The 18,392-nt window shown below is 33.3% G+C and overlaps 1 protein-coding gene across 2 annotated transcripts in view; it reads left to right on the top strand.

Annotated features, from left to right (window-relative positions):
- Positions 1 to 18,392, top strand: part of LOC143236333 (spondin-1-like) — a 117,705-nt gene that overhangs the window by 98,042 nt on the left and 1,271 nt on the right. The window contains exons 12-14 of one of the 2 annotated variants that reach the window (XM_076474606.1): positions 1,974 to 2,147; positions 10,868 to 11,101; positions 14,133 to 14,314. In XM_076474606.1, the coding sequence (XP_076330721.1) occupies positions 1,974 to 2,147; positions 10,868 to 11,101; positions 14,133 to 14,311 (587 nt within the window). In that variant the 3' untranslated portion in view covers positions 14,312 to 14,314. Of the gene's footprint in view, positions 1 to 1,973; positions 2,148 to 4,448; positions 4,565 to 10,867; positions 11,102 to 14,132; positions 14,315 to 18,392 lie in introns of those variants that run through there. The other variant, XM_076474607.1, reaches the window with a different exon arrangement.

The following is an 18,392-nucleotide window of genomic DNA, read 5'->3' as shown; positions in this document are numbered from 1 at the left end:
CGTTTCTTTTTTTGAAGAGTATATTATTGTAGTTATACCGCTTCATACCTAGTTCATCAAAAAATGCATTTTTTATAGACAAAGTACACGTCAATACCTGAACTGACTAATTCTTTCACCTTAAGATTAAGAAAACAAAATGAAGAAGTATCAGTTTAAGCCTTTATGATCATATGTAGCTCGACATGGCCAGGTGGTTAAGGCACTCAACTCGTAAACCGAGGGTCGCGGGTTCGATTCCTCGTCACACCATTCGCCCTTTCAGCCGTGGGGGCGTTATAATGTGACGATCAATTCCACTATTCGTTTGTAAAAAAGTATCCCAAGTGTTAGCGGTGGGTATTGATGACTAGTTGTCTTTCTTCTAGTCTTACACTGCTAAATGAGGGATGGCTAGCGCAGATAGCCCTCGTGTAGCCTTGTGAGAAATTCAAAATCGAACAAACAAACAACAAGCTGACAAATAGAACCGTTTTTTTGTATAATATTAACAACACTTTGTAGGTTAAAGTTAAGAAGATTTTAATAATCTATCAAACACAATAATATTTGCAATATACAATGCCAGTAAGGTCTTTCGCTTGAAATCAGAACTCATTAGGCCACATGGGATAGACCAGACATAAAAGTGGTGTAGATACAATTTTGGTCATCAGTTACTTAACCAAAGTTACTGCTTTGGTGTGAATTAGTACACCATGAATTAGAGCTAGTAAACCATAATTTTGTTTAGTTTTTACGTCGTTGAACATCAAAATTAGGTTAATGATTTTCATTAAACCATTACTTGACGTATCTTTACTCATCAACCAGAAAACCGGTGAACTAGTTTTTGTTATTTTTAATCAAGTGATAAAAGTGGCAAAAAAGAAGACTACACCAATAATATAAGATCTTATAATATTAAGTACAGAAGAATGTAATAATATATCAACCACCTTGGAATCTGCTTGTATACCTTGCCGACGAGGCCTTTTGCGAGAGCTCATTGGGCTCCCTCAGTATGAAAAGTGTAATTGTGGTCAAGCCATTACAATGAAACTGAAGGTCGTTGGTAAAATAATGAATATATTTGAAAGTGGTGAATGTTTCCAAACTAACAGCTCCCAAGATTTCATCCACATCTTGAAATTAACAATTGTTTTCAATGAAAACATGTGGCTAAAAAATACTGAAATCACAGAAAACTTCTTCCCCTTTTATTCTTGTTAAGTCTTCTAAGGTAGTTTAAATGTTCTTTGGTTTGCTTAAACATTTTTTTATGTAGACTTCTGCATATGCTGAAGGGTTTGTGGAAAGCCTGTCGAGATCCATGGTCTAAAAGTGATCTCATCCCTTTGTAGATGCCCATTTACAGTGAAAACTACGTTACCAGGCTGTAATTTGTATATTCATCACAATACTAAACTGAAAGACGTGATTTTTAGGGTAGTATGAGACATGAAACATCGTTCTCATACATAATAATTAACTCTTTGAAACTTTAATAGGTGAAATACCAATATTACCTCGAATTTCACAGTCGCCGGCATCGTAATATATTTTGATTTTTTTTTCTTCAGTTAGGTATTTTTAACTATAATCTACTAATATTTTGCTCAGGTCATTCAGCTTAGAAGAATATATAATGAAATGTATAATGTCAATGAAATGAGAAAAATCTTTGTCTATCTGTCTGTATATATCTTTTTTTAATGTCACTTCGAATGAGAGTTGTGGTTACAGAGAAAGTGGACAGTGAAGCTGAAAAATAAGCCTACTTTTACCGTGTTATAAGATCGTCTTAAGTTCTTGTTCTAAACTAAAAAAAGGCTTAACTTGTTTTATGTTTGCACTAAACATAACAAAGTATCTAATGCCTTAGTTTATCAAAGTATAAGACTTTAAGTAGCATAACAGAGAAGATTTGTACTTTTCTTGTTATTATAAGCCTAACAATGTGAAATTCTGTTAAAATATTCTTTATTTTACAGAGGTATGCATGGAGCCTAAAGAAGTTGGACCTTGCAGAGGTTACTTTCCACGCTGGTATTTTGACCCCACTAAAGGAATGTGTCTACAGTTTATTTATGGCGGTTGTCGAGGAAATCGAAACAATTTTGAAAAATATCCAGACTGTAAACAGATGTGTGAGATGATGTCGAAAGGTATGAAAATCTCAGTTCTGACGTCATTTAATGTTATGTAGCTTTAAACAATAATCTTAAGAATGAATGTTGGCCTAAAGTGGGAGCTACGTTAGAAATGGTCATTATCTCTTCTTAATTAAATCATTTCACTAATCATCCACTTCTTTGTTAATTTATAGACCTTAGATACAATTGAAAGGTAAAAGGTCAAATAAAAAAACAACATTATTTCAAGTTACAGAACTTTAATATGTTTTGGTGCCTTAACATGTCGATAATCCTCTAACATAAACCATTCATTAACAATTGTTGGCTTCTGATTATAAAGCAATATTTTATTTCACATGAATATCAACAATTATGGGTTGATCTATTTGCATAGGTAAGACGCTGTTTTATGTTTCTAATTAATCCGTAAAAAAAAAATCTCTTATTAAACACATCTCTAGGCCGTCATTGTTCTCAGAAGGGCAAAAAGGAAGCCAGATATTTACGTTGTAAGAAGACTAAATTACAACAAGACTCTGTAAATGACATAACTTATTATACTTTCCTTAGTAAAAACAATGAAATATAGAAAATGCGCTCTGAACCGATTTTCTCATTGTCCGAGGACTTCAAGGACATTATCACTTGAAAGTATTTTTTTATAGATGATTTAGGCGGAGTACTTGTGGTACGCAAATAAAGGTAAACTGGACAGCAGCCGGTTGCCTAATTCACAGCGACACTTGTAGAGAAAGTCTTGGAGAACGAATGTATAAAACGCTTCTCTACAAGCACGTTCTGCCTATTTTACATTTGTTTATTCATTCCAGAAGACAAGAAGAAAACCAGGTTGGCTGTATCTTCTTTGGCCTGGCATGGCCAAGCGCGTAAAGCGTGCGACTCGTAATCCGAGGGTCGCGGGTTCGCGCCCGCGTCGCGCTAAACATGCTCGCCCTCCCAGCCGTGGGGGTGTATAATGTGACGGTCAATCCCACTATTCGTTGGTAAAAGAGTAGCCCAAGAGTTGGCGGTGGGTGGTGATGACTAGCTGCCTTCCCTCTAGTCTTACACTGCTAAATTAGGGACGGCTAGCACAGATAGCCCTCGAGTAGCTTTGTGCGAAATTCCAAAACAAACAAACAAACAAACAAACAAACTGTATCTTCTTTATAATAGTGTGAGAAATACATTTAGTAACTGGGCCAATGATCTTTGTTTCTTTCTGAGTATACTCCTGTCAAACGTGTTTTATACTTCATTAATTATTTATATAGAAAATTTAGTTTGTGGGACGAACAAAAGAGGTTATTTTCTATTGATGGTAATCTTTCTAAGATATTGTGCACATATAAATAAACTTGAACGCATTACGACATGAACTTGGTCTTTAACAAGTTATGTAGAAATACATATCTTGCAAGTTTTAAAAACAATGGATTCTTTCTGTTCGCTGAGCAACTGAAATTTGTCTAAATCATAATTTAACAACTGCTAGCTGCCCTACTTGTTCAACATAAAGGAAAGACTTAGGCTTCAGGGGGCTAAATACAAACTCCGACCCCCTGCGTCAATCTCCTTTGAGTTCCAAGAGATATACATGTCAGACTTCAGTGACAGTAGGACTAAGTGGTTTGCAAGTTATAAGTTGACACATTACACACAGACGTTTACAAAATAATGGTTTAGATTTGTTGTCCACAAGGAGGGTTCTTTGTACTCACGAATTCTCTTGGCAACAACCCTGAAAGGACATACAGATGTGGAAATGTTTCGGAATTTCTTCTCAACTATCACTGTGCTTAAACATTTTTTTTTGAAAAATAATGCACTTACAGGGTAGATCTCACAAGTAAGAAATATTAGCCATTGTGTGTAGTTTATTGCAAATTAAGTTAGAAATGTGCATATATTTTCAGTCTTTATATTTTCATATGTTTGGGGAGAATAGTTATCATCATTTGTAAAGTAAATAATTGATACATCTTAGCGTGTTGAGAAAGAAAACAAAATTGTGGTTTATATAAGTATAGTATTCTGACTATAGTAAACCTATGTTTTCTTAACAGACTTAAATATGTAAATTAAAGATGAGACCGAAAATGATTTGAAAAAGTTCATTACACTTGTAAGATTGAGAGTGGCTAACTTAATATTTCATTTATTCAACTAAGTTGTTGATGTTACCAATTTGTTTGTGGTTTTAATATGGGAATGATATATTTTCCTTTATAAATTTTGATATTCGAACCATTAATCTTGGATTCACAGCTGCTAACCTTTCCCCTAGCTTCTCTAGACTCGTATCTTCTCAAACTTGTTCTGGTTTCCTAGACTCCCAGTTTCACTTGCTGTCTCCTTCTGCCTTCTCCTATGCTCTTCAGATGAAGGACACAGTGGTTCAACTAAAGAACGGACTCGTGTGTGGTCTGTGAAAATTCTTGGTGTTGTGTGTATTATGTTTTGTGTGTGACAAAGCTTGAAAATGCTCGTTGTACTAGTTATGAACTGTATATGTGTGCCAGTATTTTACATTTCTTTAACTATGTTAGTTTTGTAATTTTAAATGTATATGAGGTTAATAATGTGTATTTTCATAAGTTTGTAGTAGTATCTTTGCTCACGTGGATCATTCATAACCGTCTCTTTGAGTGCAGTATTTCTATGTTCATTTAATTAACGTACTTTGCGTAATTACAAGCAACAATAGTTTTGTAATGCTAATATACATCAGTAACATTAAAAAATACACAGGGGTGAAAAAGTTTGTATCAAAACTGTTTAAAATATGAAAGGTCATTGTGGTTGGCACATGACATACTGATTTGCATAATTTGATAGCTTTTGTGAAGAGTATGAAACAACTTTCTCTGATGGAAAATATTTGACACTTATATCATAAAGGTGTGTTCAGATTGGGTATTTAGAATTGTCATAACAAAAAATGTAGATGAACTTTGGGATTCAGGACCATCCACAAAGAGACCTGTAACAAGTCATACCCCATCTACAGTAAGTAGGTCTTGTGTATTTTGCTTATAGCAAAGCCACATCAGGCTATCTGCTGAGCCCACCGAGGAAAATCGAACCCCTGATTTTAGCGTTGAGGTTTTGTAACATGTAAGACTTTACGAACACAATGGTCAGGTTGCAAAAATCGTTCACATGTTCCAGACAACAGCACCTAACAACAACAACAAAAAAGGATCTCAATCTCAAAAAGCGACACGAATCGCGTATACACAAGCTGCTCCCATGACGTTATCTGTTCTACAATTGCATAATTTAAGTAGCTGGAGAATGAAGCAGGCATTTACTCTATTCTATAAAAAGACATATCAGTTAAATAACTGGATACCTGTCTATGGATTTCTGTGTGAACAGACTGTTGAAATAGGCACTGTTAACCGTCGTTCCCATACATTAGATACAGTGTGGAAAGCAAGCAGGGAGAAATTGTTTGCTTTGGTCTTGACAACCATACGACTGAGCCTTTGCGGTGAAAACTGCATTGCTGGGCTTTTGTCAATATGCATTGTTAACAAATAGACACTAACCAGACACGTTGATAAAGACTAACAACGAGCATGGGTTCAAATCGTTTTAATATAATGTACTTATCTTTTGTATACCTACTGGTGTGATTCAATTCACTGCTTTTTTCTGTGTTATTACTGTATGCATGACTAGATGTGTGGCTTATTACGTACGTATATGTAAAGCATCATACATTTTTACGTTTGCTCTTTGCATTTCATTGTGCATAACCAGGCTTGTTATGGTATTGTGTCACTTGTGTGTAGCGCGTTATCATTAATAATGACAAGGTACAGGCGCCCTAAGGTGTTAAGAAATGTGATCATAGAAGAAAAACTAGGTTCATGAAATGAAGGTTTAAATCAAAAATATACTTATAGTAAAGAGTTATGTCAAATGGCAAAATATTATTTCAGATTATAAAAGAAAAATTATAAACACAAACTCAAAAGGCAGAAATTTAAATAAACTGTCACAAATTAAAAGTCACTGCGCATAAAGTTGCATTGTGAGAGATACGAAAGGAAACGTATAAAATGAAGTGTGAGGTTAAAATTCAAAATATCTATTGTATGGAATTATTAGATAAAATTTTCTGAGAACTCTTAAGAAAAGCTTCAAGACCCAGAAGTCGACTACAGTTTACTTGATCTCTGATCAACATATCACTGACATGACAGTAAAATACCAAAATTTAGAAGAAGAAGAAAGTTTTACAGAACAGTCAAAGGTCGCAGGAAGAAGAGTAATTTTTATTCGTAGATAAGATCGCTTGAAAGACCAACGTGCCTGGTAACTCTAGACAGAACACACACAAGTACATTTTAGCAATAGCCAGCGCTATTAAATGACGTCAGATTTACTAGGTAAGCTCTGATAACATAGAAAATATTCGAGGCTAACCAATGCTTTGAAAGGCTCATAATAGCTGTTTAATCAGTTCATTGGAAATATTTATTATTATTTGACTGGAAAAAAATCATAAGTTACTGCTTAGGACCTGCCAAAGTCAGAGAGAAAAAAAATCTTTATTCAGTGTTTCTGCATAGAAAGCTTTATCTATCTAGGCAGCATATAGAAAGCTATCTACTACTATTCGCTTTTGTTTCACATAAATTCCACAAGCTACTCAATATTACATTAAGAAAAACGTCTAGTGTAATACTGAATAACTAGTAAACTTTTCCAACGTAAGAATGAGCTGTTGTGAAAAGTCGTTTAATACAATGTGTTAAACGCTAAAAATCAAAAAGAAAGAAAGAATGGGGATAAACATTTAAAACAACCTTTAGTTATTTTCTGTCCGAAAATTGCACACACAGAAATGCACAAAAATTAAAGCTGTTATAATTACACACACACGAAATAGACAGATGATGCTTTTTGAAGTAAGTCCATCATCTCTTCTTAGACAGTTATATCAGAGGAAACATAACGAACAAATATCGCCAATTGTGGGTTGTCTTGTATGTCTGTAGATTCGTTAAGGGTTAAGCTGAATGTAAAGTAATTTTTTGAATCATTTTGCCTGCGACATCAGCACTGATCTGGGAGATAACGTCTTTTTGTAATATGGCGTGAAGTTGGTGTTTGTGCTATTAGTCGCTGAAGTTTGGTGTTATTACAACAATTTCACCTATATTCTTCTTAACAAATTCACCATCAGAATATGGGCGTTCAGCAGGACCAACATTCCATGATATAACAAAACTAGCTTCAATCGTTGTATAATTTTCTTACTGAACGTTGTTAACAGTGTCTGCTGGCTATTTAGTGATGATTTTAACACAATTAACTTGTTTTTCCGTAATTCTGGTTTAGGTGGATAATCAGACGAAAAGTGTTTGTGATTTGTTTCATAGTAGCGTTTCATGTTATTGGCTTTGTAATGACTAACACATTGCAGATAAGACACAAAGATTTACCTTCTTAAACAGTGAATGCAAAATCTTCCTCCAACTCTGTCTTAAAATTTCTGTTTTTATCTTCATACTTTCGTTTCTTACAATTTGATGACGCCATCTTCCATCACAACATTTTTACAAACACTTCTAAAAAAAATTAAAGTGAAAAAAACAATAAGCTCAAACACGCGCAATGACACCAAACTATACAGTGCTCAGTATCACACTAACACTCTGCTATATCACTGCCCGCAACACAGCCACACACGCCACAATCACGCTATCGCGAGCCACGCCCACTAAAACTAACATTGTCAGCACTGGCTTGTACGATGACTGATTCTCTAGCACAATGTTTCTATAATCCTTGCCGATCCGAAATTTCTTTAATATCTGACTCAAATCTAGTACTAAAATTAAGTTTTAAATTATTAAATATATTTACTCACCCTGAACATTAAACTTACGTTTTAATGCAGTGGACTCTCAGTTTATACACGATAAATAATTATAAAGCTTAACTTTTTTATTTGCCTTTTATAATAATTGTGATTCAAAAAGGAGCTCAGCCAACATACCTTCGTAAGCCGCATGTGCTTGCGAGCCGCGGTTCGGCCACCCCTGCGTTATTATGTAACAGATACTTGTGTTCCCTTTTAGTATTATTGACGAATTCAATAAATACAAAGAACGCCTGTAGGTGGTAACTTTAGCCCATAAGTTGCAGTGTCATGTTTATATGAACTCCAGTTTCTATATACAATAAATTTTAGTAAAAATGTACTCTATATGATAAAGTTACGCACACTAACACTGTTTAATTGCGCTTGTAGATATATTAAAAGTATTCTTTCACTTGGTAATCAAGGCTTTATTCACATTGTCAAACATATATTTCCACTAGAACTCACTTTTGAAACAAAGATCTCTCTTACTACAAACAAACCACATTAGTAGTTAGGTTGTTATTTACATGTCACATCGCTAGAAAACACAATGGACCTGCCGTCCTGGGAATATCATCAAAGACGAGGACGTATTAATTCCAAAAGTTGCCAATACGAAAATGCCAATTAATTACCATTATTTTAATGACTGTCCATTTTAACAGAACATATTACTAAGCCATCATGGAATGCAACCATGATACATAACTATAGGTTTAAATCGCCCTATAATGGCTATATCATGTATTAATTAAAATTACTTTTAATAATTTGACTTTATACAACAATTTACATCATCAATATAACGTTTATTATGTAACAACAGTTTAACTAATTTGACTTTATATCTTGACATAATATTTTACACATGATACTTTATCAATTTAATTATATATTAATTAATTAGTGTTAAATGTCATTTTGGGACAATTGAATTATATGATTTAATTTGCTATTCAGTTAATGCTTTAAAGTGATTAATTATATTCATATTTAGATATGTATTGTATTAGCCACTGTATCATGGCTGCCTAGAAACATATTATTTGTGGTACTTTTACGTAATTATCCATTTTAACTGCATATCATGGGGGTATGAACACGCATTCCTAAAGGTGTGCCTATGGTGTTATTTTTGGTATTATCGCCGCCTGTTATGGCAGCCTAGCAACGCGCCCTTGTAGAAACCTTTGAAACTATAATGTCATCGTCTTTGATGACATCTCTCTCTGAGGCCGTCACAAGTGGAGCTTCTTCTGGCGGTGTGCCATGCAAGTAATTGGTACTCGTATAACTTGAATTTAAGTACCTGCATCGTTAAACAAATTTCAAAGTCAAATAATTCAATAAAACAAACTTTTAATTTCGAAGTAGTAAACTTTCCATTTCTGAATACAAAAGTTCCAAATAAGCTGCACTGCAATGTTTTACTACTTACAGTTTGTTCGATACAATAGAATTTGTTTAACATTACCAAAGTCATTTCCGGACAGAAGTCATAAACCCGTCTCATTATTCATTAACAACATTTCTACAAACGGAATTTGAAAATCTTATTTATTTAGTTGTGCAGTAGATTCAATATTCTTCTTGTTACCAGTTATGGAATAATAGTTTTAGAGAATATCACATTTTTAAACCTACAATGTTAAAATTAGTTAAGAAATTAAATTAAACAACTTTAGTAAAGTGACCACCTTCAGTTTCACTTTCCGTTAGTATAAACTGCTCGATAGTTAATTCAAGCTGTATAATAATTATATATATAGCATTACGTCACTACTTTGTTACATAAGCTGTTATGCTCATCATTGTTATTTTACCATCGTTTAATTCTTACTGTATCATATTTGCAATGTAACTCGTATATTTACATCACTTAGTCATCTTCGCTAGTTCTTAGGGTCTTTGTTTATCATTTCTGACTACACTCTTTGTAAATATTCGGTGTGTGGCCATTAAGTCAGATTAGTTATGTATGGGCACATCTCGCAATATGTCCAATATTTTATTTTATTTTATTTTAATGTATTTATCGTCGTTACTTGTAATTGAGAAACTACTGTTGTTATTGTTTATTGTACAGTTTTATTAAGCAGTTAATTTGTTACTATTTTTATTTAATAAGCGTAAAGTTTCTGCTTTACCATGGGTACCGTTCTGCTACCTGACTCTAAGCAATAATATATGCTGTAAAGATTTATATCTGGTGTAAAGGTAATCAACAGTGATTATATAGGATATCATGCTAATGTCTTTAGTATAATAATCAATAATACTACTGCAGTAACTACAACATATAAGTACTTGTCATGCACTAACATATAAAAACTACTTTTAGAAAATAATTAATATCTTCTGATCAAAGTAAACAACCTAGAACAGAACTAACCATTAACCGATTGGATAATACAGCTGATCTAACACACCAGTATAAATTAGCAGTATGCAATATTAAAATAAAAATAATATAGTGATTATAATACATTAACTGATTAGTTAAGTACCTTTGCTGTTATCGATATTTTCAGCCACAATCCCAATAATATCTTGCAACATTTGACCATTTTAGAATATTTTTATTCAAATATTTAACTGACAATACAAATTGTTCCTCATAACGAAAATAACCATCTTATACATATTACCAGACTTCACTAATAGCGTTAAGAGCACTATAAAATTAAAGAAAAATGAAATGTAATTTACTTACAAGATAAACTCATTGTTTGCTTCATGCACTATTACAGATCTTTCAATCAAAGTTACTTACATAAATGGACCTCTTATAAGCATACATCAAATGCTGTTTTAATCTTGTTTTTAGAAGTGAGTGTGACTAATTATTCTACACTTTATTTATCAGCACCCGTAAGTACTCTGTCAACATCCCCAGCTTTTGGTGGAGGTGGAACAAGTGATTTAACTGTTGTAGACTGCATGGTCACTCCTTGGTCTGATTGGACTTCCTGTAGCGCCACCTGTGGGAAAGCTTGGAAAGAACGGAGACGGATGATAAAGGTAGAACCACAAAATGGCGGGAATCCCTGCCCCCGAAAACTGAAACAAAGACGCAAATGTCGAGATATTCCAAAATGTCGTAAGTCTTAAACTCTTAAAACAGCGCTATTCTTAAGTTGCCATGAGTTTAAATATGTCTCTCTTTAAAGCAGTGTCTTGGTAGTCTGGAATTGTGTACCACCATCAAGAGAGAGTTTCCCCATTCAAACTTCCCAAAGTTTACCAATTTCAAGTTTCAAATTAATAATGAGATACAAAACTTTTGTTGTTGTTGTTTTCGGTTTTTATTGCGTTTCTAACAAAAATCAACCTGGCATAGAGAAAGAAAGATGTTTATCTAAACATGGCAGTAGAAGCATATTTTAAAATCCTAATTAATCATTACGTATTCTTGTTCTAGAGATAATTTTCAACTTGTTCTCAACTCTCAGTTCTTTGCTACTACATTACGACAGAACATTCCTCAAGTGTATCATGAGCATGGTGTAGCATCAAGATAAGCTGTAATATTTCTAATCTATTACTCTAATACACTTTTTTGGCTTCATACTTCGTAACAACTAATATGTCTTCCTAGGCCAAGCTCATCCAAATTATCTACATATATTATCGACATTTTTTCTCTATTTCCATAAAAGTCTATATTTGGCACGTGATCACTAAAATTCATATTATGAAATTTACATAATATTTTTTGTACTGCAGTCGTCAATGGGTTGGTCCAGATCTTACAACCATAGAAGAATTAACAGCACAGTATAAAATTATAGGTTTAATGTAGCAACACAAATTAATTATTTACATTATGAAAATAAATAATTATACCTGACTTAGTCTTACTTTTCCAAACTTTCTCTTACTGGGCTATAGTAAATTGAAAATAAAACATAGCCGTTACAATTAATAACGAAACGGTATTTGCAGAGGTCAAAACTTAATATAATTTCGGGGAAAAGAAACGGTTTTTCATTGTTTCATCATATTTATTATGTACACTTATACAAAATATCTGTATATACTACTTTTCCGTATTCACAATTTTTGTGTTTTTTTTTTATTCTAATTTGATAACTTTTTGTTCATACCTTCCATTCCGCTGCAGCACGGAACGTGATGGCAGATTCTAAGTATGGTGGGTAACATTTTGATTTTCACAATGATCAGATTTTAAATATTAAAGTAGAAAATACTTTATCAAATAAGAATAATTGTTATTAACCATCTACCATGTGTTCTTATACTTGGTAATATATTAATTGTTAATGATAAGAAAAGTTACAAAACTGAGCTTTCTTTGGAGGCGCTTCAAAAATCTGATTTTTTGGTAAAATTTCTGTATAATTGTTAAGAAAAATAACAGTCTAAAACGTTTTGCGAGTGTGTCATTGAAATGACGGTTGTAGCTTTTAGACGTACTCGAAACAAGCCTAGAGGTATTAAGTTCGACAGAAAGACGAAAGACGCTGTCAGTCATATATAAACAGATTTGATTTAGATGTAAGGAGTTGTCGTTAGTGTTCTTTGGATTTCTTAATTTTCTGTGTGAGCAATTTGTTTTACTCTTACCTGTATTGTCTAGGTTCATCAATGTTATAAATGAACATGGGGTAAGTTTATCAATTCGATGAAGATCAATAATAAGTGAAGAAATTAAAAAGCTAAATATTATTGTTCAAAATTATATTACACAGTTTCTCAGAACTAACTCTACTAAAACTTTAAATTTCATCTTGTTAACTTATGCATGCTATTATTTAATTCTACCATGTCATCAGATGTGTGAGTAACGTTTTTGTACGATTAAAAGATGCATTTTATTTGTAATATTTTGAGCAGGCAAATGCGTAATGGTTAAACAATACAACATTACTGACGAAACAAAGTGCTAAAATTTACTTTTTAGATTAAAAGTGTAAGTTTTACGAATTTTATCATTCAAGTTTTTAAAAAAAAAAGTTTCTGAAACTAAACAGTTTTTCCTTTAAGCAAAAAGGAAATGCAATGATATATCTTAGCGAAGGTCCTCTCGATTCCGAACCAATTTTAAAAGTCCCATTTTTCTTTCTATAAGTAGTTAAAGACTATCGCTTCCTAAGTGGCCCTTCATCTTATCCTGATCTTTATATTGGTACCATTAATAAACACTCTTAACTTTGTAAAAGAAATAAAAAATATCCACGTCACAAGAGTTGATTAACCAAAAAAAATGTACTGTTCGTTATTTCATTTAAGTTTGATATCATGATAGAAGTCGCAAATCTACTACATGGTTCTGGAGCAAAAAGCACTTTCCATCAACGGTATTTCTTCTTGAGATATATAGATCTCCTATTTTTATAGAGTGGTTAATATGTATAACAAATTTAGTAACGAGCTCTATAGACTTTCCAAATAATTCTCACTAAATTAAAAGCTTCACTAATTAAATGTAATAATTAAATTAACCCTTTGCCTTTAGTTTCATTTTACAAAATTATGGCTGTTTAATATAACACTTTCTTATGCAACGTTCTTGTTAACTTCCCCAAATTTCCTTCTTGTTCCCATACCGTTCTCCACATGTTGAGTAATTTTATGTTGACGTTGATGGCTTTTTTTTTTCCTTTGTTACAGTGTTCGTAATAACATATTAATAATTTCGTGCAAAAGTAGTTTATAATTTGTTTTTAAAAACTTAAACGGACCCATCTGGAAATTCTAAAGTTAATGTAGCTATGGAAATTAATTATTCAAATTATCAAAATTCATAAGTAATATCTAAATTAATCTTAGTTTCCCAAACTTGCGTATAGTAAACACGAATATATACATCCATTACAATTAAAGACCAAATTTAACTGGAAGAAACAAGCAAATGATGATAATTGTGAAAAAAATATTTGTCCATTCTACCATTAGATTTGTAACACACTTATACAAAATATTTGTATATACTTTTTCGTACTCACAAAACTTTTTTTTTTATTTCTAATGTGAGAACATTTTAAGCCTTGGTTTTAATGTATTCGATTGTTCCATGTGGTTTTTGTCAAAACAAACTTTCTGTTCTATTTTGTTTAACCAGAAATTAATTGTGTGTTAATTTGTGCAATAAAAAATTTCCTCTTTAGCTGTAGATTGTAAACTGGGCTCTTGGAGTAAGTGGTCACCTTGTTCCAAGTCTTGTGGACTTGGTGGTTACGAGAAAAGGACCCGCGATATCAAGAAGTCTCCAAAAAGAGGTGGAGCACAGTGTGGTCTCACAGTTGAGAAGAGATATTGTAGTCTTCCCCCGTGTCCCGTGTTTTAGAAGGTTTGTAGTCATTTATAGTTCACAGTATTCTAGATTCTTAAACAGTGAAAATCGAGAACACAATATTTGAAGACTGATTAACTAACTAACTTGTCCGATTCCATTCTGTGGTTCTAAATAAAACAGAACTTTGGGAGATACAGTATTAAAAACCAAATAACTTAGTATGTTAGATGGATAGCTAGGTTAGTAGGAACATGAAATCAAATGCAGTTTGTTTCCAGAAGATTAAGTCATAAATATAATCCGTGTAATTCATGTGAGGAACAAGTTCCAGAAAATAGTACTAGGCATAGCAAGTCAAGTAATCTAAATAATAATATTCAGTGCCTGTGTGTCACGTGAGATATTCTAAGCCGCTGTTCGCACTAAATTCTAACTGATGCCAAGCGAATCGTCTTGGCCCCGAGATTTTCACATAGGTAAAGCTCTTTACCCGACCCTTTAGGAAATCTGGCTATTTCGCGAAAACAATTTTGTGAAGATTCCCCGAAAGCGAACCTCAAATTTGGCATTGATTTACATTAGAGCACATAAATATGTAGGCTTATTCACTACTTTTTGTAACTTGTATAAAATTAAGTTTGCATCTATCTGTCCTGTAAATGTGGACCCATAGCCCTACGAGGTCGCTAGTGAGGTAACAAGGTCTAAAATAATCAGAAATTATATATCTTAATTAAGTCGATTAGAAAGTAATATTCAGTAAATCGTTTTGTATCTACTGCTGAGAGATTAATTAAGAGAAAAAATACACAGTTATAAATGTCAAAATTATTTCTGGACGTCGTCGTAGAGAATGGAAACTCCTCTACAATGGTCTCTTACGATGGATATAATATGAAAGATAACTCGCAGGGAACATTTACGTGTATAGTGACTTTGAAAACGACCAGGTATTGATACTGATTGAGTTTCCAAAAGAAGTTACTCACTGCAGACTAACCTTATAAAGCATACGTGCTCAGGGCATACTTGTATGGACAAGCGTGACCCTCAAGACAGAAAAATTAGTTACAGCCAGTATTATTGCAATGGCATACATTCCCACTCCGGTGGCGCAACTAATATTTAAGGGCTTATAACCCTAAATGCCAAGTTTCGTTACCTCTGATGAAAAAAGCACAGCCCTATGTGTATTCTTGTGTTCAACAACAAGTAAGCACAGGAAAGTTCTTATATAACTTCAAATACTGTTATGCATCTGATTATGAACAGCGTATGTCTTTATAGCATGATCCTATAACACAATCTTACAACAAATACATTTCGTACATATTTTGAAATGATCCTACGAAAGCACTTGAATTTCAAAATAAGTAGTTTAGCTATTTTAACGCATTCTTTGACATAATATGGATCAGTGTTGCATCCTACGCTAATATTGTTTTAACATATACCTATCTTTGCATATTAAAATAACACAGTATTGTCTATAGCAATTAATTAAAAACCACAGTAAATGGAATAAAGTGTCAGGAGTCTTGATGTTGGAAACCCTAGTTGCAATACATTCTTGATGTTGGAGACACTAGTTGCAATACAATCGTCAATGTCTTCTTCTGTCTCGCTTTGTCTTATTTCGGGGCAACTGTAGCTCCACCAGGAAGGTTGATGAGTATATGAACAAAGGTACGCTTTTTTCAATAAATACTAAAACAAATTTAACAAATCGTATCCCAACCCAAATATATATAAACTTGCGCACCAGAGTTAGTTATATTTTCGTGACGAAAGAGGTGTGTAACGCTAAATACATAATAGCTAACTTCAGTATTTTAAACATCTGAAAACAATGTGTTAATATTCTGCTACTGGTCATGCACAAGAAATGTACTATAGAAATGAAATAAATCGGAAACACGGAACATTTATTTCCGTTTTATGATAAACAAGATGGCAAGGTCCGAATGGGTTGTCTACGAGTGACTAGGTTGTTAGTTAGGCCTAACGTGTGAAACAATACAGTAGTAGTCTGCGCCCACTAATATTGTATCAGGTAATCATTTGTTGTTTACTGCTCTGCAAAATATAAAAATGTCATTTTTTCTACAATCTTTTCACAAAATTATTCTATTTTATAACATAGACTACAATGCCTGTAACTACTTTTCTAATTATCTTATATGTTAGGTCTAATTTATTTCTTACTCGTAGAACAACAGCTTCTTCCAACCGTGCAATAAAACAGAAATATTATTCTGAGTTTCCAAGTTAAGATCAATTCCATACTTCGCTCCAATATGTCATTTCGTGTAGGTAATATTATATTTTTACACATGTGAGATGTTAATATAAATTTTATTTTAAAAAGTATCATGTGAGAATCGCGTATAAGATGGTATAATATTTAACATCAAATCTTTTAGACCTCTTGTATCATCGAGAAAACGTAGCCAACTCGGATGTTTAAGTTTATATTGATGTGAATGATATATTTTGTAGAATTTTAGTATATCTTGTAACGGACTATAATAAATTTGAAAGGTACATCAGCCCAACTAGCAGAACTAGGAAAACTGGTCAACAACAACAACAAAAACAACAGTCTCTGAACATAAAAAAAAAGAATATTAAATACAGAAACACAAATAATGTAATCATTATTCATATGAGAAATTCTGACCAAAAAAATCGGTTGGAAATAAAGTTTATACAAAATTTTTAACTACACGCACGCACGCACACACACACACACACACACACACAAAGTCAAAAACCGTCTACTCGAAAGCCTATCAAGGTAAATTTAGGCAAAACAACTTAATCTTACGTGTCTTTAAAAAGAACTAGAAATTCTGGGGCTCATGTAGAGAGATACACGAATGCGTTAAAACTAGTTTCTGCAATAAAAATACTGCTGACAGTTTGTTCCATTTACTCTGGTTTTTCACTATGTTTGCTTCTCAATATCAGTATTAGAATTATACATGAAACTGCATCATAAATACCATTTATTGCATACTTTTAAATGTGCGTTTACGCTGTTCTTAGTGTTATTTTTCCTTTTTTAAATAAATGGTTACGTTTTCAAAGACAAAAATGACGTGAGTGACACATTGCCAGCTTTGATATTACACTACGGTTTAAGAATCACTTCAGTCAGTAAAGTGAATATATTTCGTAACTTCGAAATATCCCATATCAGCAACAATAATTTTTGGAACAGCACGCACAAATTAAAACACTGCGTTTCAAGACCCGACCTTTTAACAATTTCGTAACCATTGCTCAAAATTTTGTCCATTAAACGGTCCTAGCTCAGTTTGTTAAAAGTCTGGAATTTTTCAGCTTTAATGGTAAAAATATCTGACAAAGTAAACATTATCCATTGCATTCATATTTACATTTGTACAGCTAATGCTAACAGCTAACATAATAGTTGGTTTTATAGCCAGATAAATAAAGATTGGATAGTTTTGGATATACAAAACTGCAGAAGGGCTACCTGCCCCTAGTTTTGAGCTTAGAATCTATATGAAAGTAGCTAGTCAATATTACACCCCATCAACACTTGGGATACTCTAATTGTAAAGCTCGCCTCAGTTAAGAAATGCAAGGAAAGGATTACAGACTCGTTGTTGGTTGTTTTTGGAATTTCGCACAAAGCTACTCGAGGGCTATCTGTGCTAGCCGTCCCTAATTTAGCAGTGTAAGACTAGAGGGAAGGCAGCTAGTCATCACCACCCACCGCCAACTCTTGGACTACTCTTTTACCAACGAATAGTGGGATTAACCGTCACATTATAACGCCCCCACGGCTGGGAGGGCGAGCATGTTTGGCGCGAACCCACGACCCTCGGATTACGAGTCGCACGCCTTACGCGCTAGGCCATGCCAGGCCTCGATTACAGACTCGAACCCAGCGCATCAGCTTCGAAATCCACAGGGTCATTCGACTAAAATAAATAGATAAAAATAATTATATACGTATCTAATTCCACATAGCATACAATGCAGATGGTGAACTGAAAAAACACGTTTCCATATGAATGGTTGGCAGGAAATTATGTAAAATTCATAATGATCGCCTGGAATATGGATGAACCATAGCTAGCTCATAATGCTGATACTGCTG

This window comes from Tachypleus tridentatus, chromosome 13 (assembly GCF_004210375.1).
Source record: "Tachypleus tridentatus isolate NWPU-2018 chromosome 13, ASM421037v1, whole genome shotgun sequence".
NCBI lineage: Eukaryota > Metazoa > Arthropoda > Merostomata > Xiphosura > Limulidae > Tachypleus > Tachypleus tridentatus.
This window is presented reverse-complemented; position numbering and strand designations above follow the sequence as displayed.